The sequence below is a fragment of the Pseudopipra pipra genome, chromosome 2 (assembly GCF_036250125.1).
Source record: "Pseudopipra pipra isolate bDixPip1 chromosome 2, bDixPip1.hap1, whole genome shotgun sequence".
NCBI lineage: Eukaryota > Metazoa > Chordata > Aves > Passeriformes > Pipridae > Pseudopipra > Pseudopipra pipra.
Genome location: NC_087550.1, coordinates 80,999,142 through 81,025,038, shown reverse-complemented (window position 1 = coordinate 81,025,038; position 25,897 = coordinate 80,999,142). Strand labels below are relative to the sequence as shown.

General features: G+C 37.3%; 2 protein-coding genes and 1 long non-coding RNA gene across 11 annotated transcripts in view; 1 reads left to right on the top strand and 2 right to left on the bottom strand.

Annotated features, from left to right (window-relative positions):
- Nucleotides 1–1,914: 1,914 nt before the first annotated feature.
- LOC135409933 (protein-lysine methyltransferase METTL21E-like) lies at nucleotides 1,915–19,296 on the bottom strand. Of its 9 annotated transcripts, XM_064646119.1 has the most exons (8): nucleotides 19,098–19,295; nucleotides 17,351–17,410; nucleotides 16,847–16,913; nucleotides 7,794–7,889; nucleotides 6,692–6,849; nucleotides 4,234–4,351; nucleotides 2,917–3,357; nucleotides 1,915–2,363 (listed from the first exon to the last, which is right to left on the bottom strand). In XM_064646119.1, the coding sequence occupies exons 2-7, from the start codon at nucleotides 17,393–17,395 to the stop codon at nucleotides 2,942–2,944; spliced, it is 900 nt and encodes a 299-aa protein (XP_064502189.1). In that variant the 5' UTR covers nucleotides 17,396–17,410; nucleotides 19,098–19,295; the 3' UTR covers nucleotides 1,915–2,363; nucleotides 2,917–2,941. The 9 variants fall into 9 exon arrangements, with proteins under 9 accessions (XP_064502189.1, XP_064502187.1, XP_064502188.1 ...); XM_064646117.1 differs by having other exon boundaries at nucleotides 1,915–3,357; nucleotides 17,351–17,435; nucleotides 19,098–19,296; XM_064646118.1 differs by having other exon boundaries at nucleotides 1,915–3,357; nucleotides 17,351–17,431; nucleotides 19,098–19,296.
- Nucleotides 9,961–25,897, top strand: part of LOC135409936 (uncharacterized) — a 27,930-nt gene continuing 11,993 nt past the window's right edge. Inside the window, exon 1 of the long non-coding RNA XR_010428431.1 lies at nucleotides 9,961–10,036. This is a non-coding gene — a long non-coding RNA (uncharacterized LOC135409936). The remainder of the gene's footprint in view (nucleotides 10,037–25,897) is intronic.
- Nucleotides 21,586–25,897, bottom strand: part of ERCC5 (ERCC excision repair 5, endonuclease) — a 14,149-nt gene continuing 9,837 nt past the window's right edge. Inside the window, exons 12-15 of the mRNA XM_064646128.1 lie at nucleotides 25,620–25,764; nucleotides 24,560–24,760; nucleotides 23,550–23,634; nucleotides 21,586–22,242 (exon numbers count right to left, since the gene is read on the bottom strand). Coding sequence (XP_064502198.1) covers nucleotides 21,694–22,242; nucleotides 23,550–23,634; nucleotides 24,560–24,760; nucleotides 25,620–25,764 — 980 coding nt within the window. The 3' untranslated portion in view covers nucleotides 21,586–21,693. The remainder of the gene's footprint in view (nucleotides 22,243–23,549; nucleotides 23,635–24,559; nucleotides 24,761–25,619; nucleotides 25,765–25,897) is intronic.

The following is a 25,897-nucleotide window of genomic DNA, read 5'->3' as shown; positions in this document are numbered from 1 at the left end:
TAACACTCTATAAGGGACTGCAAAAACCTACAAGCATAGGCAGATTCTCTGGCATTCCTCAAAGGTGAAGCTCTTTCACCCACAAATTTAATTGACCTTCTTTTCCTTCTGCCTTTCACAAACTACAGACACAAATGCCAGTGTATTAGCAACATAATGCACTGAATAACAATTTGATCCTTTATCTGAAATGTTAAAACAAAGAATAGGTGGCTAGTAAAATTATTACTGAATTTAGGGGTCAGTAATACTTGACATTCATGTGAGACTTGTTCTCAAAGAGCAGAAATAAACTCCATAGGCAAATGTGATATACAACCTCACCCTCCACTGGTCATGGCTAATAACCTGCCCATCACACCAGAGGACAAAAGTTGGCTGTACAATAGAGCAGCCAGTCACCAGAGATTTCCCAGGAAGCTTCACACAGTGGTGCTAGGCAGACTTGTGAGAAAGAGAACTGACATTACATTCCAGTAAATAGTAACAAGCTGTTGAACCTAAAGTGGCCATTCTCAAATCCATTCAACAAACACATCTCTTGTTGACTTCAGCAGGAGCTCAGCAGGGGTCAGTCTGTGGCCCAAACAGGAGGGCTAGTTAGCTGTTTAAAAGTGATCACACTTAACCACTTTACTGCAGTGTTCCTCTTTAGCCTTCATAACTTTGGAATTCACCAGATAATTTCACTGTTATTGAGTACTTATAGTCCAAATCCATTTATCCGTGAAGCATTTGTAGACAGAGATGCCCTTTTGGATACATGGATTACAGTGTCAATTGCAGTAGATTTGATGGTTGCAAACAAGTTATAAGGAAGCAGGGAAAGGAAATCAAGCAATGGTAGAGATCCGTGTTTGTTTCTTTATTCATTACACTGAACTATTTCTATTAAACAGTCTGGAAAAATATTTCCATTTTGCAGTCATGTTTTTCTACAGTTGTAATGATCTAAGGCCATGTGCATAATAACATCTGTAAGGAGGGGTAATACTTCCTGCCAGATGGCATAGAGTCTAATTTTCTAGCTATACTGATTGATCCAATAAAAGATGCTACCTGTATCTACAAACATTGTCACAGGAAACTAACTGATGAGGATTAGAAGCTTTTTCTCCAATAACCTCCAAACCAAAATCTCACATGCGATCTCTCATCAGGAAAGCTAGAAAGTAGACTTGACTCCCTTTCTTCTCATTTGCTGTCCTGGGCTAAGACATACTACTGATTGCTTTAGTTTTATCCATGTCTCACCAAGGATGCCCCCACTACAGTCAGTAGCAAGAAAGGTGGTGCTATGGTTCTTAAAACTTTTTGAAGTCAGTCTCACTATTCTCTTTCTTTTTCTCCATCTGACCTTCTCCCTACAGTTACTTTTTCTCTGCAACCCTCCTTCTAAAAACAGATCCCTCCTGCCACATCCTCATCTGCTCTCCCCCAAAATTCTCTTCAATACCTCCTTTCACACATAGGATACCCAGCTCCCACTGGAAAAGCTTGGCAGCTCAGCCTCTCCTCTCTGCAACACTTCATCTCTAACACCAAGCACCTTAGTCCCAAGAAAACCCAATGTTCAGCTGGAAGAAAAAGTACATCCCAGTTGTACCAGCTATTTACCATAATTCTGTCTTGTACTTGTGCCAGGCAGCAGAGTACATAAGTAGCATGCATCTGCCCCAATCAGAGGTATGAACACTAGTATGCTCTGGAAGTCAACAATAAAAAAATGCTCAAATCTACAATAGATAAAATACACTTTGAGGAAGTACAGATAGTGGCTAAAAAGTTAAAGACTAGCAGTCCCCAGAGCCTTCATATTGCTAGGGCAATTGCCTGCTACAGCAGAGGTGATAAAGTTCTCTTCTCTAGCCTGCAAGGGACTTGAAGGTCTCAAAATCAAGCAGAATCAGAAAATATGGTATGTGGAAAGAATAATTTTATTAATCTCCCCATAAGAAAACTATTGGATAGGCCACTGTAAACAGAAGCACACAATCCTAAGGACTAGGAGGAAAGTATTTTGTTTGTCCATATCACAAAACCAAACAACTATCTAAGCCTGTCCATGCCTCAGGCACACTATGACAGGCTGGTTTAGTTTTCTACCTCCAGCCACCAGCAGCCGGCAGTGCAAAGCTCCTCTCTTCATGGTCACCATCATTTTTCCATTGTTGTTCCCTGATGTCCAGATAACTGTCTATTTTTGGAGGAGCAGACATCCAAGAATCTAAGGTCTTTGCAAAGGGCAGCTGGTGATATGCTGTACTCTTCTTATACAACTTACATATTGAGCACTTGTTCAAGCAACAAAACATTTAACTCCCTCTTGCCTCATGTGTGCAGCTGATGAAGAATCTCCAAATCTAAATAAAAAATGAAAGCATAATTATTAAATCAAAGGGTGACTAATATATTCTATCCCTGTATTATGACAATATAGGTAGTAAGGGTTTTTTTCGGCTAATTTAACATCCTATTAAGGGTGTTCTAAGGAAGGATTAACATGATAGTGAGAATGGGAAAAGATCATATTTAACACCTCAACTTTTAAATGCAAAGATTCATGACAGTCTTGAGTTTTAAATGATTGGTTGATCATATAAGACACCACTCAAAGCTGTAACTGAAAGCTTTTGGAAATATTCATTACATGACCCATAACAATAGTGGTAAGACCAGTGAAACTTTATTAGAGTTGTCATCTTAGCACATAAAAGTCAAGAAAATGTCAAAAGTACATCTCTTCTGTGTATAAAACTATCAGCAAATTGAATTCAGCAATTTATTAGGGAGGCACTAGGAATCAGATGCTTTGTTTCAGTTACCTCTAAAACTGTGATTCACGTAGATGTTAGCAGCTACTAACATGGAAATTATTAAAAAGAGAACAAGCTACAGAACAGCTGAAACTGTCACCTTCCTATATCTCACTTTCAGACCATCAGTTCGGAAGGCTGGCTTTCATGCTGTCTTTCCTCATTGCTTTATACAAGGCTATGTTCAAACTGGGGAAATAAGAAATCTTCTCTAAGTCAAACAGGGTCTGAAATCTGTCCACAAATTTGTTCTCTTTCTCCAACCTAAATTTCATAGCCCACAGAATAACAGTATCATTCTTGCACAAGTGATCAAAAGTTAGGAGGAGTTCATCCAGGAACGGATGGTGGTAAACTACATCAGCAGCCATAATGTAGTCAAAATGACAGGAAGACCTAGGAAAGTTCTTTTCCAGATCAATTCCCCAAGACAATTCCTTAACACAAGGTTGGTGCTTGCTTTTCAGCTTTGTATTACGGAGAACGTTGTGCTGAAGGTTTCCCAGTAACTCTGGCAAATCTGTGGCAGTCACAAAGGCACCTGTGGCATGGAGAAAACAAATGTAACATTTTAATATACTTCAAGACTTGAGTAAAAGTCCATTCACAAAAGCCACTGCACAAGGAACTCGTTTTATCAAATAGCTCTCACTGAGGCTAACAGAACAATGTAAATGCTCCCAATAACTCTTAGACATTGTGCTTGAAATAAATACTTGGTTTGTGATAGTTCTATTCTACAGATTGCCATCTAAATGCAGCTGGTGGGGAGAAATTAGATACTTACTGTGTCTTGATATCACATTGGTTAAAAGTACAGTGACCAGCTAAGGATAGAGGAATACCAGTTACTGACTCCAAGAAGTCAGCATGAGATTTAAGCATTGCCTCAGGTTTCTTCCTTTTCACAGAGAAAGAAGCTTTCTCAGACTACAGAAAGCTAAAGTTCTGTTAAAATGCAGACACCACTGACTTGGAATACTCTTGAGGAAGAATAGGCTACCATGAGAGAAAACACAACAGTGTCTGTAGCAGAAAAATCAAGTTGCTGAAGGAAAATACTGAAACACAAATGGATAGAAAGTGACCTGACATCTAAGAGCTTCTTTGGTAAATGGAAGGGGGTGCATTGGTTGTACTTACATCTGGCTCCAACTGACATCCTGTGAAGCCACTAATTTCTTATTTTGGTCCTCTGTTTAACACAGTTAATGACAATATATTTATTCCTTTCTTGCATCAATACACTCAGAGAAAAAAAAAGTGACAAAGCATGTTTCCAATTAGAATTTACTGTTTCTCGGTCTGGGAAGCTCTCAAACAACAGCCTTTTAGAAGAACTAAGCCACTTCCTTTGTCCTCCACTATTCATCTGAGAGCTATTTCTAAGACCATAACAGCAATGGCACATACTCACCCAGTAAGCTGGCTACTATGGAGACCAACCCAGTTCCAGCTCCAATTTCAATCACATTTTTGTCAACCAAATTGTATTGTTTAGAATTAGTTTCCAAAAAATAACACAGAACAAGAGCCTGTAGTGGAGGAAATCCGTGAACATGCTGAATAAATTAATTAAATAAACCCCTTCACTAAATATGCATTGTCATTCAAAAGCATGCAAAAAACCTGTTGTCTGTTCAAATGAGCAATATCCATTTAAACACTATCCCTAAAGGATCACAGCTCACTATGATCTTTGAGCTCTATAGGTCACAAAATAAATGCCACAACATGCCTCCACGTAGGTTAGTAAATTATTATAGCCAGAAGGAACAACTACAATTAGATAATCTGTCATTATGCATAACATGAGCTGTAAAATTACAGTCAGCAATTTCTGCTTATAACTGGAACTTCTGATTGATTTAAAAGGTGTCCTTTACAAAGACATCTTGACATAAGGACTGCTTGTGAGAGAAAATCCACAATGACCCTTGTTAAGTTTTCCAATGGTAAATTATTTCTACAAATAATTAATTATCATAATGATTCAAAAGGGACGAATAGATTTACCCCCTTTTCTTCCAGTTCAGTTTGTTTTCAGTTTCTATGTGCTTACCTCGTTAAGCTTAGCAAACTTTCATAGTAAATATAGCCACAAAGAGCCCTCTACAACAGATTCCTTACACAAGTATTTATAAACTGTGATTAAAAAGCCCCTTTAGCCTATCTGCCCTGTCTCACACTAATCAATGAATTTTAGTTCACTGTTGAAATAGAAATTGTTAACTTTATTTCTCTGGCAAAGATAGTTTCGAGCTTGTCTCCCATATTTTTCCCCAGATGATGACAATTACATAGCCTCCACTGACAAATATATATTATGGTTGCCACATCCTTTTGCCATTTGGAAAGGTAATTATTAGTGGCTTGGTCTGGCACAATAAAATTACACTCTTAGTTTTTGTTTTAACTAATTAAGAAGTAGAAGGAAAGGAACAGGAGTGTTGACCCAGTGTTAACATTCTAGAAATTCGAACAAAGTTTTTGTTTTCTACCTCTTAATTCAGACCATGAAGGAATAGGTAATGTGCACTTTGGTAAAGAAATAAGTCTAAAACTAGGACTAATTAAAGTCAGGTTCCTATAGATTGGGTCTGATATTTGACTAATATTTGGCACATTATATTAGGATTTCCTGTTATTCCATAAATTCCTATAATTCCTTCCCTCAGAGTTCACCCTATTCTGCTGTAGAAACCAGCTAGCAAAATCAAAGTTCCTGAGAGTTCTGCCTTCCCATGAAACATACAGAAACTTTATTTTCGTTAAAGTTTCTCCCCTCTTGACAAATTTGGCTGACATTTTTCATAAGAGTTCAAGTAAAGCTAGATCAAGAGGAAGGGAGAACATCAAAGGTTGTCTTCCCTACACAGCAAAACTGGTTAAGCCCTTCTAGGAAAAAAAAAAAAAAAAAAAAAAAGGTGCTTTTCAATGAAGCCCATGATTCTGTGAGAATAATCAGCAGTCAGCCAAACTTTCCATGAGGACATGCACTGACATCACTAAAACATATAGTATTTGTCCAGATCTCCTAAAACAAAGAATATCACAGCTGAACTATGGCCATACTTCTTAAAAACAGTATGAACCTGGGACGCTGATACAGCTGGGACAGAAATGGAGCCTCCTGGGTCTCTCCTACAGGGACTGTTCCCTGAAAGCCACAAGTGTCAATGGTTTATTGTGGCACCTCTTGGTGGATTCTTTCAGTTTTAATTATTTCCAAACAGTCAGTTAGCTACATTGTACAGATTCAAAACCTTGAAGAAGGCTTCTTGTATGGTGGATGTGCTCACGGTTCTTATAGCAAGAGCCAGGGACAATGGTTCTCTCCCACTAGATTTCTGGCTGCTTAAGAAACTGAAAGCTCCTTTTCCCTTGTCTACATATTTATAAGGTAAATTTTTTTCTTACATGAGCAGCCTGCGTAGCTTCTGTGAGTGCTAATATCTTGTGAGCTTGTAGCATAGTGGTTTCCACAACCTGGATCTGCCTGATACACAGTCATCTGTATTTACAAAACGTACAGAAATGCAATAATCGTAAAACTGCCATATTTCCTTCAAAATATGCATGTAATTGCCTAATAGAATCAAAAGTTACTGGTAAATGAGGAGGGGACACAAGATCATACACCTTGTATGACAGGGGCACAAAGAAGAAATACCACCTAAGCTTTCAGAACCACAAATTCAAACAAAACCAGGTTAAATTCAGGTTTGGGATTTCCAGAACAGAGACAAAGAAGCACAGAATTATTTCCTTGGGTTTACAACATATAATAAAACACATTTGTCCTACAAAAAAAAATTAAAAAGTGCTAGAAGACTCCAAAAATAAAAAATAACAATACTGCAAAAATATTGTACCGATGGCCAGACGACTGCCCCATAACAATCAGTGGCTTCTGTAATTCTTATCTCATGGCCAGCAAAGTGAAAGCCTTCCCAGGGCTCATGAGTTATAAGAGCTGGAAAAAAACGCCTCCTCATGATTTCTGCAACTATCTGTTCATCCTCTTTTTCCCCTGGAAGAAAAAGTATAAAAAGTCAAACAGGCTGAGAGGACTGATAATGAAACTACCAATTTATGTTGAAAAGTTTATTTGGAAGCAAGAACATGAATTACATCTGTAAGTAAAAATACATTTCACCATTAGCAGTTTGCATGATATATGACAATTCTCCTGAATTCTAATTGAAGTTTTAAGTTTTATGACTAAATAATTTCTTTCCTATTTTGCTGAAGCAGCTAAGTTCATAAAAAGTAAAGAAGGGGAATGTCACCATACGTTGTTTTTCCTTTCAGCAATCCAAAGGAAATTTTTAAACTTCTTTTTCCCTTCAAGAACAGCTGCCCTAGTATAGGTACTCATGGTCTTATGTGCCCAGATTTTTCATTATTTTCCATATCCTTTTGCTAATCACTTTCCCCACATTATGGTTCTTTTTGACAGTAAACAAAAGGAGGCAGAGTATCATTTATAAGTCTGTCACAAAACTTGTGAAACAGATCCTAGCAACACAAATTATAACAGACAGGAGTGAAAGCACTAGTGCTATCAGGAAAGCTTATCCACCCACCCCAACAGAGCCCTGTCAGAGGTATTTTTTCCAGTTGGCTTGATATCCTGAATGCCATTCCTGTTGCTAAGCAAAGGATATTTATGATAGCTAACATAATCTTGGATAACTCTTCTAACAGGAGAGGATTCATTCTTTTTTAGCTGCATACCAAGCTAGTTTCAGTTTTGCCATCATCACACAAAGCAGCACCACAATGTTAGGAAAAGAAATATGTAAGTGAAGTTGTCTAGAGCACCTCCTTAGCAAAGTCTAGATTCCAAGTTTTCACAAGAATTTTGCTTTCAGTGCCAACTACGATCTGTTGGCAAATCAGCTAAAACAAAACATGTTTACAAGCTACACATTCTAGAAAGCATGCTAGAGATTTAGATAACTGGGTTACCACCTTGTCCAAAGCAGAGTTTCTGTATCAAGCCTGCAGCCTCCAACAAAATCACAGATATCAATATCAGGATCTGCATGGAAATTGCAGGCCCAAATGCTGTTAAAAATGAAAACATTTATGCTTTCAACAGCATAAAACACATTGGTCTACCAAAGATTCTTCATATTTTCTTCTCCCTCAAATCATCGCAGTCACAGGACTGCCACATGACAGCCACAAGTGTCATCACTTGTTTTGCCATATGCCTCAGTAATTTTATTGCTAACATATTGACAAAGTCTCTCTCCCTTCCTTGTGATACAAGGCCCAAGGAACAAAAGCAGGAGTGAACTAAGAAAAAGATGATACCAAACAAAATTACATGAGGAAGATGTTCAGGTTCATTAGCCAGTGCTTTAAGTTTGTAACTCAAGTATCAGAGGAGACTAGAGAACAGCAACAAATGAAGAAGAAAAAGCAAAAATATTCAATCTTAGTATGTTGACCCTAAGACACAAAAACCCAACAAAAACCAACTAACCAACCACAGTACTCCAAGAATTTACTGTGAGGGGAGAACCCTAATCATGGGATACAGCAAAATTAAAAATAATGCAGTGCATATACTACTGGAAAAAAATACAAACAGGTTTTTATAAATTTTATAAAGATAACTAAAATAAAATGCTCAACACTGAAACTTTGGTATTCTAAGATGTTAGGAAACAAGTAGTATGTGTCAGCCCATTATATCTTCTTCAAGCCTCTAATGCTAAGCTGAGAGAAAACACATGAGTCATTGTGCCTGTAATCAGGGAGCTCTTGGCAAACATGAATTAAATGTCAGAGAAATGCTACTTCAGGGCAAAATTAATCTTTTTTTTTTAATTAAAGTAATAATATAAAGCTGTCTTATTACTCATATCATAAGTGTATTTAATATATCGTCCTGTTTCCAAGCATACCAGATACAGACTGCTTTTAATCTTCTCCTATTGCTTAGAGCAGTCTGATCTTGTTCTGTGATCATTACTAGCTGGGAAGTAAAAGCTATTCTTTCTATTACTTCTCAATTACAGCCATTTTTCTTGATTCTTCCTCCCCTGACATCAGTTTTGGATCCAATTTTGTTGAGAAGCTGGTAACTTATTAAGTCTTAACTTACAAAGCTTCTGCCAGAAGATCTATAAAACTTTAGCAGTATTACAGCTGCCCCTCTAGCGCTTAATAAACATTTCCCATCTATTCCCTACGTGATCAGCAAACTTTCTATTTCAGCCTTGTGTAGCACCTACACTAACAGAGTTTGTAGGCCACTGCTTCCTTCCTGAGCTAAACCGCTGGCACTCCTAAAAGAAGAATGCCCAATCTGCTGATTAATAACACCATTTAAATTTTTGCCCATCTTATCCCTTTGGTAATCCTCCAGGTGGGTTCCCTGGAGAAGCTTACACAATTTTTTATTTTTTTTTATTTCCCCTTAAGATGATACTAGTATAGTGAAGAATCAAGAAGAGTATCTGTTTCATCAGAGTTACCATATGGTAGGCAGGCTTTAAAACCTGAGAAACTTTATCAGGACTGGGATTCTAATGATCCTGATGAAGAGTGCTGACAAAATAAGGAGTGCAGACTTTTAGTCAGATTCACTTTCCTTCATACAAGTTTACATACTGCAAAAGACACTCCTCTGTTTGCTGCTTTATATCGTTCAAACTAACTTCTTGTGGGATTATGCAAAGGGAAAGAAGTTAATTTTTCTGTAACTGCCTTCAGAGCAGTCAGAACAGAAAAATAAAGAACTAGTGGAAAATCTGTCAAGTGACACAAAAATTACTATAAGAGTAAGTAAAATCCAAGTGAGATGAAGTCTTCTAATACCTGAAAACACTAAGAAAACTCTGCTGGTACTTTGATCAAGCTAGTTTCTTGATAACAGATGTAAAAAGCCAAAAGGAAGTTATGCTCCTGGAAGTGTTTATCTCTATGTTCATATTCTCTCGTTAAAAAAAAAAACAACTGAAATTATGGCTCAATGAATGATTCTAACGACGTTTTAAGACAAAAAGAAATGACTCATTAGTAGAACAGGATCAGACAAGAGAGGAGGTGGCTTGAATGACTTGGCTGTCAATTCTTCTAAGTATGGAAGTGCATAATGAGCATTTCCAGCAATACTACTCGAGCACCCATACTGAACTGTCAGAACTTAAAGGTCTGCTAGGACTCGATCCTCCCCTCTTCATTTGCCTGTGCTTGACCAGGTAGGTTTGCCCTCACTCCTCTTCTGTGATGTGGAGAGGCATCAAAGTGGTATGTATATATATATAGAATGATTTTCTTCAGCCTATTTATCTATTTGCATGAGCATGTATACAAAGAAACCACTGGAGTTTCAAGTCTAAAACCTTATTTATTGTAAGATGAGGCAATCTGATCCTGTTCAGGTAACACAGAAATTGAGATAGTTTTTCTTAGTGAAACAGATAGCACTCCTTTGGTCTTGAACTTGTGTTCACAAAGAAGTTCCCATCTATAGCTGCTGAAATTCTTTAAGAAATAGAATTTTAATGTCTTTAAGTTGCTTAAGACTTTATGCCTAATAGGCTAATTTCTTAAGTGTTCTTTGAAATACTTCAGATAAAGTATTGTTTATTATAGAAGTCTAACCTTGGAGTCAAAAATCTTTGGAGTGTGTTGTTTGAACTCCCTGCATTTTACGTCAATATCAGGGCTGAGGGAAAAAAACTCAGGTACTGCTGACACATCTAGCACTGTATCAACCACATCAAAAGAACGAAAGCATCATTCTCAAAGGCAAAGCAATCATCATTATTACAACTGAAACGCAAACACAGTTTTCCAAAGAGACATACTAAATCAGGTGGAAGACCAGAGTTGTGAAGTCAGTGGTAGGTTAGTTAGAGAAACTTGTGTCAAGCTGCAAAATCTTGTGTAGGGAGCCAGAGGATTTTGCTGACACATTCACAAGTCAAATGTTAAAATGTGACTTTAGTTGTCTTGTTACAACAAAACTTAAAGAAAAGGATGTGAGTTCTGCTGAGACAGACCTGGAGAAGTCCTTCAAGTGGGAAGGAAAGGCAGAAGAAAATAACAGGAGATAGACCAGGTTAGAATGGAAGAAGTTGCAAACTGCAGCATTTTTTTCTTTAACAATGCAGAAAGCTGTCTTTATCTTCACACTTTTTGATTAGAATGAGTAGAAATAGTACTTGTTTAGAAACTAGCTACATGATCAGCTGTTCCCTTTACACGACTTGTCACATAAAAACATGCCTGGAAGTATACAGCTCCACTAGGAAATGGTAATCTTAAAATTCAGTTAAGTATCCATCAATTAATAGCATATGTTAAATCTCTCTTTGCATAACTAATGATATTGCTTACATTATTGCATTCTCCACAGAATGAAAAGCAAGCAGAGATAGGCACCATAAAACAGCACTTAAAATGCAGGGAAAACAGCAAAGACAAGGGGGGTAAATCAAAATTACATAAAAAAAAAAGTTACCATTTTCTAGATACCTGAATTAAAATATGGCTAAAAAAGTAAAATGACCCTTACATATGAAAGCTATTAAGAAGACACTAGCAGTTAACATTCATTTTCAGACTCACTCACAAATAGCACACAGAGTAACAAAACATATTCCAAATACTTTGCTAGTGGATTAGAACAGCATTAATTCAGAAACCATAGTTTCAACCACTGATTCATCAAAACAGCCTACAGAAAAAAAATACATGTTAGCCTCTTTCAAGTGCTGCTCTGACCCTACTTAACCTCCTGAGGTCAAATGGTGTCACAGCCCAAGGTCATAAGGAAATAAGATCCAATCATTTTCTGCTTCTCTCCTGCTTTGATGGATCTTCTCCAACTGGCATGGAGGAATGAAATTCAAGACTTAAGCATGAACTTGACCTGACAAAGTTCAGCCCTACAACAACATACTCTCCCTTCTTCAGAAGCAGTATAATCTCACATATGGAGTTTAGATTTAAAATGTACCATATATATTTGTACTTACAAATATTTTAATACCACGTATCCACAGCTGTGAAGACATACGTGGAGAAGTCCTCCATGACTTCTCAGCAATTATGTCAGGGTCTGATGAACACAAGAGGACTACCTGTCCTGATATTACTGATTGAATAATGCAAAAAAGTAATTTGTAATATCCAGGACTCTTTAGATCCCCCCGCTCTGGACACATGGGACTGGAGTCATACAAACTAAGTATTTAAGATGTATTTTATATATATCATATGGACATGATATAATACACATAGCATATATATATATATACATATATGTGTATAAAATAGCTATCTATATATCCCAAAGTCAAGAGGATACCTGCAGAAAGATTGGTGAGGGAAAAAATCTGCCACCAGTTCTGTAACTGTAAGAGATGACCGGAGAAGAGTTACATTACTCCACTGATAGAAATCATCAGAAGGTATTCCTGTGAATCCATATGGGTATTTCCAATAGCTCAGACCAAGTTTACCCCCAAAAAAACCAGAAAGGTCTCAATACTAAGGGACTCTGGCATCTCAGAATTTTTACTGAGCTACTGATATCTCCAGATCAGAGCCCTGCTCCTGCAAGCATTACAGATGGCTCCACAGAAACATACAAAATCCTGAATCACAAAATAGTCCCTAAATTCCAGGTAAAGATACCTTTAGTATCTTTATGTCATTCCACTTATTTCTATTTCATTCTATTCCAGCCTGAGGACCTTTAAAGGAAGGGGTTAGGAGGGAAATCTAATCATGTTCTTGACTTCACAGAAGTCAGATGTAACCTATACCTTTCTAAGAATATAAAGCAAAGTACCATTGAAATACTTGTCTAAATGACAGTTAATTTTTCCTTATTTCATCCCTACCTACAAAAAGGGAGATCATCATGTAAGTGTTAGCAGTACATTCATCACAAGTTCAACCTGCTGAAGCGATGGCAATGAAGAGGTGTATTATATTGATTAACCTGAGATACTATGTCAGGGTAATATAATACTTGAAATTTTATACTTTGAAATGCAGAAATACACAACTGCCACCACAGGCAGCCTCTTCTCAGTCAAAAGACAAAATGCACTTAGCTCAGAGCATGAGGACACAAGAACTGAAGAGGGGTACGCTCACAGTATCCAGTCTATGTATTTGCCCAGGCTTGAGAGGCACTTGTAAATTTGGAATTTACACCACTGATATCCTAGTCCTATCCAAGTCACAGGTCATTTAAAACCCATTAAAAGGCTGAAAATAGAAGTACCATAGTGTCCATCTCAGGGACACATAATGGATTCTAATATGTGAAGTACTTCCCCTGTTACTTCATCATGTTTGTCTGTCATTGGAAGCACCTTCAGGTCAAAGCTCTGCAGCTAAAAATAACTAAATTATTTGACTTTGACAACAAAAGACTGTAACTTTAAATTAGATAGTTTAATGTATATTAGAAAAGGCAACCAACTTCCTGATGGATAGAAAGAGACTCAAGAAAATGCCATCAGTTTTCACCTACCAATAATTCTAGGTTTCTAAAATACATCTTTGAATAAAGGACCTGAAATAAACTAAAAACACCAATCCATGCAACCCTACTACCTTTTCCATGTGGCAGTTGAAAAATATTATTTATTGTCAAACTGCAGCTAGTGCAAAGATTAGAGAAGTGAAAATAGGAAAGACGGGCACATGGCTGAGAGGGTAGAATAAGTTGCAGAGTTCTCTACAGAGTTGATGTATACTTTGATTATTTGTTGAGTGTTGCCTCCAACTTCTGCTCTATCCATACCCAAGAAGTTTCCAATTGAGCTTAGCAATGTCTTCAATGAAAGTGGGCCTACTTCTTGTGGGGAGAGAAAAGGAACACAGAAGTGTTAAATTAATGAATTTTTACTGATGTTTACTAGAGTACCTGAATGCTGCCACTTTCAAACAAAAGAGCTCAGAGGTAACTTACTGCAAGACATTCAAGAGATAAATAAAGAGAAGAGTTATTTCTAGACTATTCTGTTTTGCTGTGAAGGTGCCATTTATTTCTAGTCATTCCTTAATTGAGTTACACTGAGGTCTTATTCTAAACTACCTCTTTTAGACTTTTTTTGGTTTAGAGACAGCTTGTTGCCTAAGAGGAGTAGAATTTTAATTCTGCTATTTCTCAATCTTGCAATGAAGAAAAAAATGTAGGTAACTAATGGTGTGACTTCCATGAGGTGGAGTGTGTGTGTGTGTAGGCATTAATGCTTTTAGGATGAGCATTAATGCTTTTAGGGTGAGCGTTAATGTAAGAGGTTATATGTTTGTTTGTGGGTTTGGTTGGTTTTTAATCTTAAGATAGAAGCATAATTCAAAGCAAAAAGACAAGAATAAAAATGAAAAAGAAGGAAGGCGAGAGAAGGGAAGTCAGGTGGTGTGGGAAGATATTGCAAAAGTGTTATTTCTATATAGTATAAATAAGCTCTTTATTTAACCAGCACTATAAATTGCAAAGTCCACTTTATAAAGAATGGTTCAGTGATTGAGGAACTCAAAATGGAGGAACTGAGTGCTGGATCTTCCTCAGAAGAATTCAAATTCAGAACTCACTCACACAAGGGGTGTGTTCCAGCCATCCTACAGAACCAGGTGCTTCCCCTCCCCTCCATCACCACCAGAGGTGGGCCATCAGAAAACCAGGATTGCAAGAATCATGCTAGAAGGACAATAAGCAAGGAAAAGCCCAACTACAAATTGGGCACTCAATTGGGCACTTGTGAAAAGGCAAACTTGGACTCCATGCTCAGGTCCCAGGATATTTTTCACAGTTTACAGCTAAGTCTGTGAAGTCAGTGGGAAAGTGTCAGCAGGGAAGGGAATGAGAAAGAGAAGTAGTATCTTTAGAAGTAACCCAGGAAATAGGTCACTCCTCTTCCCAGCTGAATATCTTAATTTCTAAATTACAGGGTTAGACTGATTCTCATTTTGCTCCATTCCAAGTATGTCCTGTTTAAGGCACCTTTCTGGACTTCACAAAAAGGTACTTGACATGATGGCAGGAATTGCCATCGATTAGGACATCTGTCAAGCAGGGGGAGTAGAAGGAGTGTGTCCCTTCTAAAGTGTCAGGAGTTATTAGAAGGTTACTAGGTCAGCATTTTCTCAGATATTTATGGATTAAAAACTAAGGCCTGGCCAAGTGAACTGCAAAGATGGACTGTCAAGGACAAGTATGCCTTGCAAACTTGTCCTCCTCCTTCTGTCTCAGACATAAAGTTATTCTGGGTTAAATTTACACAATGCAACTGGGGTAAAGCAATCTAGTATCCCAAGAAATTAGGATGGAAGTGGTAGAATCTGATCTTAGAAACATTTAGCCAAGGAAACTTAAAGCTAATGATTGGGAGAAATTATGTGAGGAAAGACAGGAGACATCTAATAATGCAGATGTGGAGAACTGATTGGATAAAGACACACGAGGAAGGATCAGACTGGGTGAGAACCTACCTGTAAGTTGAGAACCAGTAGTAATGGGAATCGTGAACAAAAATAAGGAGTTTTAAACTGAAGAACTTATGATGAGTTAATTAAGAAGCAAAGGGGAAGGCACCAAAGATAAAGAGCTCAGACCGTGAGAGTGGTGCAACACTGGAACAGGTTGCCCAGAGAAGCTGTGGATGCCCCATCCATGGAAGTGTTCAAGGCCAGGATGGATGGGGCTTTGAGCAATCTGGTCTAGTGGAAGGTGTCTCTGCCCATGGTAGAGAGGTTGGAACTGCATGGTCTTTAAGGTCTCTTCCAACCCAAAACATTTTGTGATTCTATGATCCCATGACTGGAACTTGCAGAGAAACTGAACTAGAATAAGAACCCTGAGAAACAGATATTGAGACTGGGTAGGTGAAATAATGAAATAGGGATGGTGAAGGCAGTAAAGAAAAAGGATAAGAACAGGGAAGGCACAGGCTCAGAGTGATTGAGCAGGTAAATCTCCATGCAGCAGGTTCAGCACCCTTTACTTCCAGAACCTGGCATGGAATTTAAGATGACAAAGTATGGTGTCAGATGAAACTTTGAAGATATTCCATTTTCCATTCATGTCTTCTCATTCTCTTAAACTAGTGTTTCTAGACATGGAAGAGAACCATCTGTTATTGCTATCGACACAGTTCCTCTGTTAGCTAAGTGGAATGTATTTCTGCATTTGATCTAAATATTCTACTGACTAATTTGCTTACATTGACCTAATGTCCTAGAATTCAATTTATTTTCATAATTCAAAACCTAAAGAAATTATATGCAGCCTCATTCCTCCCTGCCCTGAATCCTGCATGAAGAGAATATCTGTATTGGACACTCAAGCTTTCAGAAGCATAGAAATGACTGTGGAACTTCATTTCAGCCCTCATGTACTATGGAACACACAATGACAGTCATCAATATTTCAGTCTTTAGTAGATCTATCTTTAACATTTATTCTTCTAGATAATTCTTCTCCTAATAATCATGCTTCACTGCATAGGATCAACTTGAGCTCTTTGTTCAAATCAGAATTAGACAAAAGGAAAGAGAATTGCATTAAAGAAAATCTCCAAATTAAGACACTTGAACAGTGCTTTGTAGAACAGAAACCTATACCAATTGCTATCAGACATCCTCTTGTGCAACATCAGCTTTCCAGAGAAGGTCATCAGTTTGGGGTACTCCAAAAAAAGTATTTGAAAGTGAAACAACAAACATTAGTTTTAATGAGAAAATAATTCATTTTAAGTATTGCAGCCATGCCCAAAGCTCCATGTTGCCTCACTGAACAGGTAGCAAAGCAAAACTGCATGCTGATCTCTCTTGAGAAAACAGAAACCCAAAAGCTTGGCTGTACATGGACCACAACTCAGCTGAGATTTTAAACAAAAATATTATGAAAAATAAAATAATTTTAAACCCCTCTTCCTTTCACACATGTTATATAGAACATAACTAGACCCCACCGCAAAACACATGCACTTGCCCTAAAACCTTGTCTACTCCTGGTGACTGCTAAAAAGGGGACTACTTACAATACTTTAGGATCTTGAAAGATGTGCAGCCATGAAAGTGCTGAAGAAGAAAAGCTGTCAGTAGCCCCTGAGGGATTTGAAAGATTAGGTCTGAGACTGTCTGGACAGAAACCAAGCTTGTAATAACCAATTCTCCCTAACTGACAGCCCGTAAACAAACCTCTCTGAATAGCTTGATCATAGTCACAGCTTCATTTCCTGGAACCAGTCACAGGCAAGTAGCTGGAGGACAGATGCCAGGCACTGGTAGGAAACTGCCAGGACAAGAGTACGCAGGTGTAACATACTTAAGATACCCACTGCATAGCTAGAATACAACAGCGCTATCTATTGTATTTTCTGCACAAGTGGCATAAACACAGTTCTTCAGAAAAAATGAATGAGAAGATAGCTCACTGTCAGCCAGACACCTTGTCCCTTATCCTTAACAATATTCTTAAGTGCAACAAGGAAAAATAATGAAATAAGAAACAATTTACCTTCTTGTCTTTCCAATTCTCTTACCAGTTCATTTTGTAGATAATTATGTTGTGATGATGTCAAATCCATACTAAGTCACAAACCCTGGGACAGAGAAACACAAGTCTGCCTGAATAATGTAAGAAATAAGTACCTTATTTCTTTTTCCCCACAAACACTTAATTAAAAAAGAAACTTCTTTTTACATGTACTATGCTATAATTTACTTATATAGATGATAAAAACATGTAGACACATAAGTATCAATATTCGAGGCATAAAAGAACCAGAACCAAATTAGTTCAACTCTTATAGTCTCAAAGAGGCAAAAGAGCAGATTTTTTTAAAAATAAGAGAGATAAAGAGCTTTGATAAATGTTTAAAACTATTATATGAAATCTTAAAATTAGAACAAACTAAAATCAGGGTTCGTAGGCTTATAAAGGATTGAAAGGAAAGGTAGCAACAAGTGTCTGAAAGACATGAAAAGCTGCACCTTAAGGATCTAATCTTGTTTGAATAAATTTGCATATGAGAATAAGTAAGAAGCAGGATCTACAAATAACATGCTAAACAGAAAGCATATGTGCCTATATAAACAGTCACAGAACACACAGACTTCAGAGAAAAAATAATAGGAAAAGTATGACAGAGGACAATACAATTTTTGCTGTCTGTAGAAAAGTAGACAGAAGCAATCATCTCCAATTCTTGATATTTTACAATTAGGAAGAACACTGAGTTCATAGGAAGAAAAAAAAAATCAGTGCTTTAATAATTTTTGAAGTTTTAATTTAATTTTTAAATTTCCACTGTTATGTGCAAATTTAACTGATTTTTGCTGGAATGGTTACAGGCAGTATACAGTTAATAACCTACACATGTTTAAAGACCCGATAGGAATGCAATTAATAAGGCAATAGGTGAAGGAATATCTCTATACAGTGAAAAGGAAAAAAAAAGGACAATCAAAGTAAAAAAATATGCTGAATACCAAGAATCTTTCTCACAGTGCAAAGTCCTAGGCAGGTTTTTGTCTCAAAACTTCAAGTGAAAAAGGACAGTATGGAATAGCCCTTTCCTTTTAGAGAGGATGCACCATGCCCTTTTGACTTCACCCTACCAAAGACACACGTTTAATGTTTAACTTTACTACTACAATACCAGCAGCCATTAACCTGTTTGAAGATGAAAAATATCTTTGGAGGTTTCTACATGTTACCATAACACCTAGAAGAAAATTATTGACATTATTTTTGTGTCTACACATGAACTTAGCTACAGCAACATCATTAGATGAGGAACAAAAAAGAGATCCAATGGGATTTGAAGTCTTTGTATGCATCTGCAGAATAACAAGTAGCATAAGAAACTACGGGGACATTAAGCAGAAAATGCTACACATATCCATCAGCTTGTCATCTACCTCAGAAGAATAAAAAAGACAAATTTTCTTCACATTAGAAGACAAAAGAAATGGTTAATAATCAGTCCTTTTGCATTCTAAAGGATAAGTAACATTGCACTGTAAAATCATCCTACAAGGGAAAGCCTTTTTATTTTGTGATCCTCTACACTTTTTATGTCATTCTAAAAATATCCTCTGAAGTACACTGAACAACATAGCAATCTGTCTGAGTTTAACATACACATTCAAGGGTGCTACAAGCAATTAAACAGAGCAGAACAGCTCAGTTTTGCTGTTTAAAGCAAAGGATACAAAACAATTTAGAGTATAAGACACAGACAAGTGAAATATCACTGGCATCCACCGCATTTCAGTCAATGTTACCTGAATCTCTTGCAGCTTTCCGAAGATGGTGCTCAAACAGCAATGTCCTTATCTGCCTGGTCTCTTCCCTCCAGGGCAGCCACAGGCAGGAGCGTGTCCCGAAGCCTGTGTCACACATTGCCAACATCCCCACAGTGGGAGCAATAATAAATCCTGACAGCTGCAGGACGAGCACAAAGAGGGCACCGCACACCATGTCCCTTACATAAGGGAGTGGATTTTATAACAGCACCAGTCACCCACTCAAGGGAGCTCCAACCAACAAAGTAACCAACTTGGGAGTATTTTTTTACAAAATAAATAGTGGCAGGATGTAACACTCAGTGTTACTAAAAAGTAACCACAGAGCATAATATCATTCCTCAGTCAAAAGGGTCTCCCAAAGCACAGATTAAAATTTACTAAGGGGCAGGGGGTGCATTTGCAGCAGGGGTGGTCACATTAGAATGCAAAACTGTGACAACACAACTCCCAAAATCCTGCTCTGCTTTACTCCATGAGACAGCTGTCAATTTGCATAAATATCCACACACTACTAGATTAATTTCAACAAAGATTTTAGCAAGGTGAAAAACACCTTATCTGTAGAAATGTACTCAAAATGAGACATAACAGGGTCAGACCACTTGATATAAACAGATAAAACTACTTAGAAGCCTTGAAGCTGTTCCAAGGAGGACACAGAGGACAAGGAAGATGAAGGTGGAGAGGAAGGGGTTGTCATTTTGAGACCACCAACTCAGATTTGGGAGGTGTGGCAAGGGTGGGATGATGGGAGAGATGGTTTTGGGGATGGGTGTAACCAATGAAGTAATGTCCAGATATTGTAATTAGATGGTATTATAAAATTGTAAAGGTCTATGCCATGGTCGGTACAATATTTTTTGTGCACCTACAACGCCTCAATTAAAGAATAGCTTTTTGCCTTTCTATACTAAAAATTGTCAGAAAATTATTTCTTTGATTATTTTCTTTGAAATTCTTGACAGGAAGAATTAAACAGCATTTTAGGAATCTAATACAAAGGTGCTTAGCAAACTAAAAGTATTAGTGAGTTATACTATATATATATATAATACTACTACGATTTAATATAATATAGATTTTAAGGCATCACACTCCTCTATATTCCAAATGTCTATTCACTCAACAGATTGCAAATACTTACTGCCATAAGAACAACTACAGCTATCTAAGATTTCTCTGTTTTAGTGTGTAATCAATTCAGGACAAGAACCGTCTCTTACTTTACACATGTTTTAGAAAAATTAGACTTCAACCTCAACTGTGGTTTCTAGGTGTTACAGAAAAATGATAAATTATTGTACAAAAATACTAAACAAGCCCTACAGAGAGGTGAGGGTGTGTGTACTTTACCATACTCAGCAGAAGAAATTAACAGGAGCTCTTCTAGACCTATAAACTATTAAACAATTCTCTGAGACCTGATACACACTTCTAAAGTAAAATTCAGTAATATTAATGAGTGATTTACAAACTAGTGCTGTAAACTGGCTGTACAGGCTGAGAATTTGCTTAAAATGTTATAATCTTTTAGAAAAGAGGTTTAAAGAGGATCAGTTTTGCCCAATATAAACTGTACATGAAGTATTAGACTCTCTGCAACTATGAGGGTCAAATCGCACCCAGTTCACGTCAGCCCTTCATCCTTTTAGGGGAGGATAATATCTAATACAAAACTTAAATATATGGACTTGGATTTCAAACAATGAAACAATGAGAAACACAGTAGAAATATCAAATGAGAAGACAAAAAAAAGGCAAGAAGGACTAAACTGTAATGTGAGAATAAAAGTAAGACTGTACTTTTCCTCCTTAATCCACAGGAGGTAGAAATAAATTCTACAATCATTCAAAGAGGTGAGATGTGTGAGAAGTCTGAGCCCAACACATTGTCTCTCACAAATTAATCTGATGTGAGTGCTGCAACCAGTGGGTTGCTGCACCACTTTTTCAAACAAAAAACTGCACCACTTTTTCGATATGGTCATGGAAATCCAAATCTAGAAACATGACATTTACATTCAGAACATAAACAATTACTGATCATCAGATTATGTAAGGAGTTATTATACTGTGTGTTTTTCCTTGAGATTTTACGAGAGTTTGCTTCATCTCTCTTCAATAAACAACATTACTTTCAAGACAGGCTTAGTGAAGGGAAAAGAAAAACAAAACTAATTGAACTTATTTTTCTTCTTGCAACACCTAGAAATCACCCAGGTAGTTTTCAAAATTTCATTTAAGTTCTAAGTTAAGGAAGCAACAGATTGCAGGTCATTTTAACAATTAACTCAGAATGTAAATGAATGGACATCACATATTGGCTCAATTTTAAAATCTGAATCCAGAAAACTTATATCAAGTTCAATCTAGGTCTTTATGAGTAAATGTCCTAAAATTGGTTTTTTCATTGCTTAGAATCCCTTCTATTTAAGGTCTGGACAGAAAATGCATGACAAATACATAACAAATAGAAATAATTTATTATATTTTATCAAAAATTCATTAGAATATTTACAAAGCTTAAATCCTAAATGCCACAAGAGTCTGCCCTTTTTATTACTTTTCTTCTTTAAGACTTTTTCTTTCTTATTCCTCTCTTGCCCCGTGATTTGTTTTTTCTGCCGTCAAACACAGGTTTGGCAGTCACCATGACTACATTTCCCAGGTCTTCATCCTCATCACTTGAGCTACTGCACCCCTTTTTCTCTTTATGGTCTGCAGTCTCTATCGTAGAGGTGTTTTTCCTCCTTTTGCTCTTGCCTAAATCTCTACTACCTGATTCCTCTGAGGAGTCACTAGAAGTTTCTGAAAGATGCAAATTTCCAATAAAACCACCTCCATATAAACATTCTTTTCTGGAATCTGAGTGTTTTCTTCTCTTTCCCCTCTGGGCTTTTGTTGCCACAGTTAGATTTGCGCAGCCTGTGGTACCTTCTCCTTTTGTTTTCTCATGCTGTTCAAGTTCCATCCCTGTAACAGCAGTGGTCTCCTGAATTTCATCGTCTGCTTCTTTTTCCTTTCTCTTCAGGCAAGTCACAGCTCTGCGCAGTCTCTGACTTTTAATAGCTAGTTTTTCATGCTGCTCTAGTCTGAAGAATGAATCAATTCGAAGCTGAGTCTATCAAAAATAAAACAGAAAAACACCTTTGAATAGGATAGGAATTCAGTTGTTATCTCAGCTATGCTATAAGCCACCCAAAACTAAAGCAGGACAAAGGACTAATGAAATTAATACATGTGCACATAGATGTGAACAATAAGATGCATTATTAAGTAATACCTATACCTTATTATAAATTATACAACAAGAACCTTTACAGAAACCAAATAAGTAGCAACCTCCAGTGAAATTCATAAACATTGTGCTGATGATGATTAGACATATGTTGCTATTTTCAACCCTAATACAGAGAACCTCTGTAGTGCTCTTAAGGATGTCCTTACAAACACATCCTTAGCTTCAAGCTGTTAAAACAGCAGAATGTTTACTAAGTAAATGCTGTAAGTGCACTTCACATTTGTGCCTGCAAGTGCAACACACAGTCATTTGACTCAAGCTCGTTGTACCACATGCTGCTACAGTATAATTCCGAAGAGTAGAACTAGAAGTAGTCATACAGGATGGATCTGTGCTATTCAACCACAGCTAGGCTTATTGAAGAGACTAAGCTAGTCCTCTATATTTTCCCTAAAATTGTCTAAGAGAAACAGACGCTTCTAAAGGATGCTCCAGTCAACCTGAAAGTATAACTATTTAACCATGGGGTTTGGTACCTTTCAATCCTTTGAGTGATACAGAGAACCTAGAACACTGGTTTAGACAACATACCTACCTTGTATATGACAAAAGGAGAAAACAGCCTGAGATTGGGTGATCAATTTCACAACTGCCTTTGACAGTTTTCACAGTATGCATCACTATTCCCTTTCAGCTTTTATTAAAGTTGACAGAACATTTATTTGGAAATTAGAATAATATTATTAATGGGCACTTGCTCAACAGTTCAGCCTGCACTCCTCCTCAAAGGATATGTATGGCATCAAATGGGCAGTATCACTTCACCAAAACCTTAGGGGCATTTTTATAAATACTTTTTAGAGACAGCACATTGTCTTTTAAAATTACTAAAGTTGCCTGAGGTACCTGTAGCGTCAACTACATCCAGAAGAAACAGCAGCCTCGATTTGAGATAGGTGCTTGACAGATAATAAAATTTGAGACCAACAATTTAAACTATGTAGAGTCCCTCACAGCACACTCAAATCATACAGAAATGATTTAAATATATATACATAAAGATTATAAAACATATGACCAAAGCCCGGTTTTCAAGAAACATATTTTAGTTTAAATCCTTGCTCTTAATTTTAAAATGCTTCTCACAATTTTCCAGTTGCCCTTAAACTGTAGGTTTTATACTTTACCTGCTGCACATTCAGCTGTTTCATCACAGGCAAAAGGATTCCATCTATCTTTGTTGTAGTCCAGCCAAAGTGATCCTTACAGAATGTGCAGAAAGTCAAAGAACTTTACAAAATGGCTATTAACTACTATTGTGTAAACACATAAAATGAAAATTCCTCAAGTAAACAATGTCTGTCACAAAGTTGCTCCAGTTCAAAAGTTCTTCTAGTACAAAACTAGAGAAAAGACTCTAAGTTATAATAGCTGGTTTATGTGGACTGTTCCAGTATTACGCTATGCATCACAAATCACACTGTTAATCTCCAATAGTTGCAGAACCTTTTCTCTAATATCAACACTTCCAAAGGCACAATTCAGTGAAGACAGAACTCACTTTGGCTATGCGGTATTGTCATAAGACAAAATACCTATAAATAAACCTTATTTTTACACTTGCACACACTGGAAATTCCATTTACTGTTTAAAACACTATTAGCTCTGCATGCATTGCCATCTACTTTTCAACAATCCGCTGCAGCTCAGACTGCAACAGATTCAAAAAACAGACATTATTGGAAGAAATTCAGGGAATAACTAGGGACAAAGTGCAGATTGAAACACCATTTCTGATTACGCTTTGAGACTTATTCATGAAAAATGGCAAACATACACCAGGAGTGTGCAAACAATCCCACTCACTCTAAGTCTAGAAACAGGCACAGGACAGTTACAGAAGCAGGAGGATCGAAACTAATTAGTTAGGACAGCTACAAGATTCTCTTTCCGCACAAAGCAAAGCATCCCACTCTCTAGGAGGGCACAGCAGCCTTGAGTACCACATAAGCAAGGCTGCATTCCCTTCCATTCCAGAGCTGGTGTCATTTTAGGAAAGCGCATGCAGATAGGGCTGGAGGCCCCTCACACCCAAGAGATGTTAAGAACTTGCCACTCCATTACTGACTCATTAACACACTTTATGAACTTTGAGTACTTTTACCTAACAAGTCCTACCATACAGTAAAAGGATATTCTCTGATCTGCTCTAAGTCAGGCTTCCCCCAGGTGAACGAACTCCTTGTCTCATCCACCACAGGCTTCAGGTACGCTTCTGCCACTGCTGGATTTGGGAAACCTGAAGAAAGCTGCAGTTCCCGCAGTTTCTTCTTGACCTTGGTATCATGTGGATTAGGTCTCAATTTCTTATTCTTCTGAGCCTCATTCCACCACTCACTGAAAAACAGAGATTATTAATTTGCCTCCATAACATATAATTTGAAGTACCAAGAGCCACCATGCTTATTTCAATAGCCTTAGTCTCTCTACTTCAGTTGCTACAAGGTATGAGGTAGAAAATCTCTAAATAAAGGACGGTCAAAGTGATAAATAATCTGAAAGCAGAAAAGACAAAACACACACATTAAATGCAGCCACTGTAAGCCACAGTAGTAAACATCACCTGGATTCCCCATAAATTGCTGAACAGAAGACCCTAACTTCAGCCTCGCTTCCACACACAAGGATCATTTTTGGAGATTTTTTTGGTATGAAAGGGGAAAAAAAAAGAAAACAAAAAGAAAACCCAAACCAAACCAACCCCCAAAAAACCAACCAACCAAACAAAAAACCCAAACAAAAAACCAAACCTTCTAACCATCCTTGCCTTTGCCAATACAACTGCCTTGGCCCTCTTCAAATCTTGTTCTTCCCCACAGCCTACCTGTCTGTCTCTTTCCAGGTCATCCATCCTCTTTTCTCTATGAACAAGCTATAGCAACTTCTCACAAACTCAGGCAGAATAAACCTCTGCTCCATTATGGATCCAGCTCTGCAATGAACTCTGAGGCAGTCACACAGTTTTACAGCTATTCTATTTCTCTGTAATTGCTCACTCGTAATCGCTGTATCAATATGTCACCTTATTTACCTATCATTTCAAATAGTGATATAATGGAGACACATGTTTTGCAGCTTAGTCTCCTTAATGATGGTCAAAGATGGTCATATGTCTTGGTGCATGCTTAAGCAGCAGCAAAGCATATTCATTTTCATAATATGGAGAGACAAAAGAGCAAAATAGAATGAAGCATACGCAAATTTTAGGAGTGGTTCTAAGCCATGCCCAGGAAATTCATTTAAAATCTCCATCGCTGTTACGAAGCCAACATTTGGGATGCCCTCAGTGTAGTCACTTCCAAGCAAGTATGCCAAATTAATTAGCTTGCTTCTATCCAACCCTGTAAAAGAAAGTGCATAAACCAAATAAAACCAGTGGATTCAGCATTTATTGTCTTACAAATTAAAAAATATTATCTGAAAGGTAAAAATCAAAAGGAATGCAAAGGCATTTCTCTGTAAAATTATATTTAG

What these genes read in the sequence shown, in the direction of transcription:
- LOC135409933 (XM_064646117.1), bottom strand. Translation starts at nt 17,395, where the DNA reads ATGGATTTGACATCATCACAACATAATTATCTACAAAATGAACTG. An exon ending in TTTCAAGATCCTAAAGTATT is followed by an intron (nt 7,890 to 16,846) that starts GTAAGTAGTCCC and finishes CATTTTTAACAG; the next exon opens with CATTTGGGCCTGCAATTTCC. An exon ending in GAAACTCTGCTTTGGACAAG is followed by an intron (nt 6,850 to 7,793) that starts GTGGTAACCCAG and finishes TTTTTCTTCCAG; the next exon opens with GGGAAAAAGAGGATGAACAG.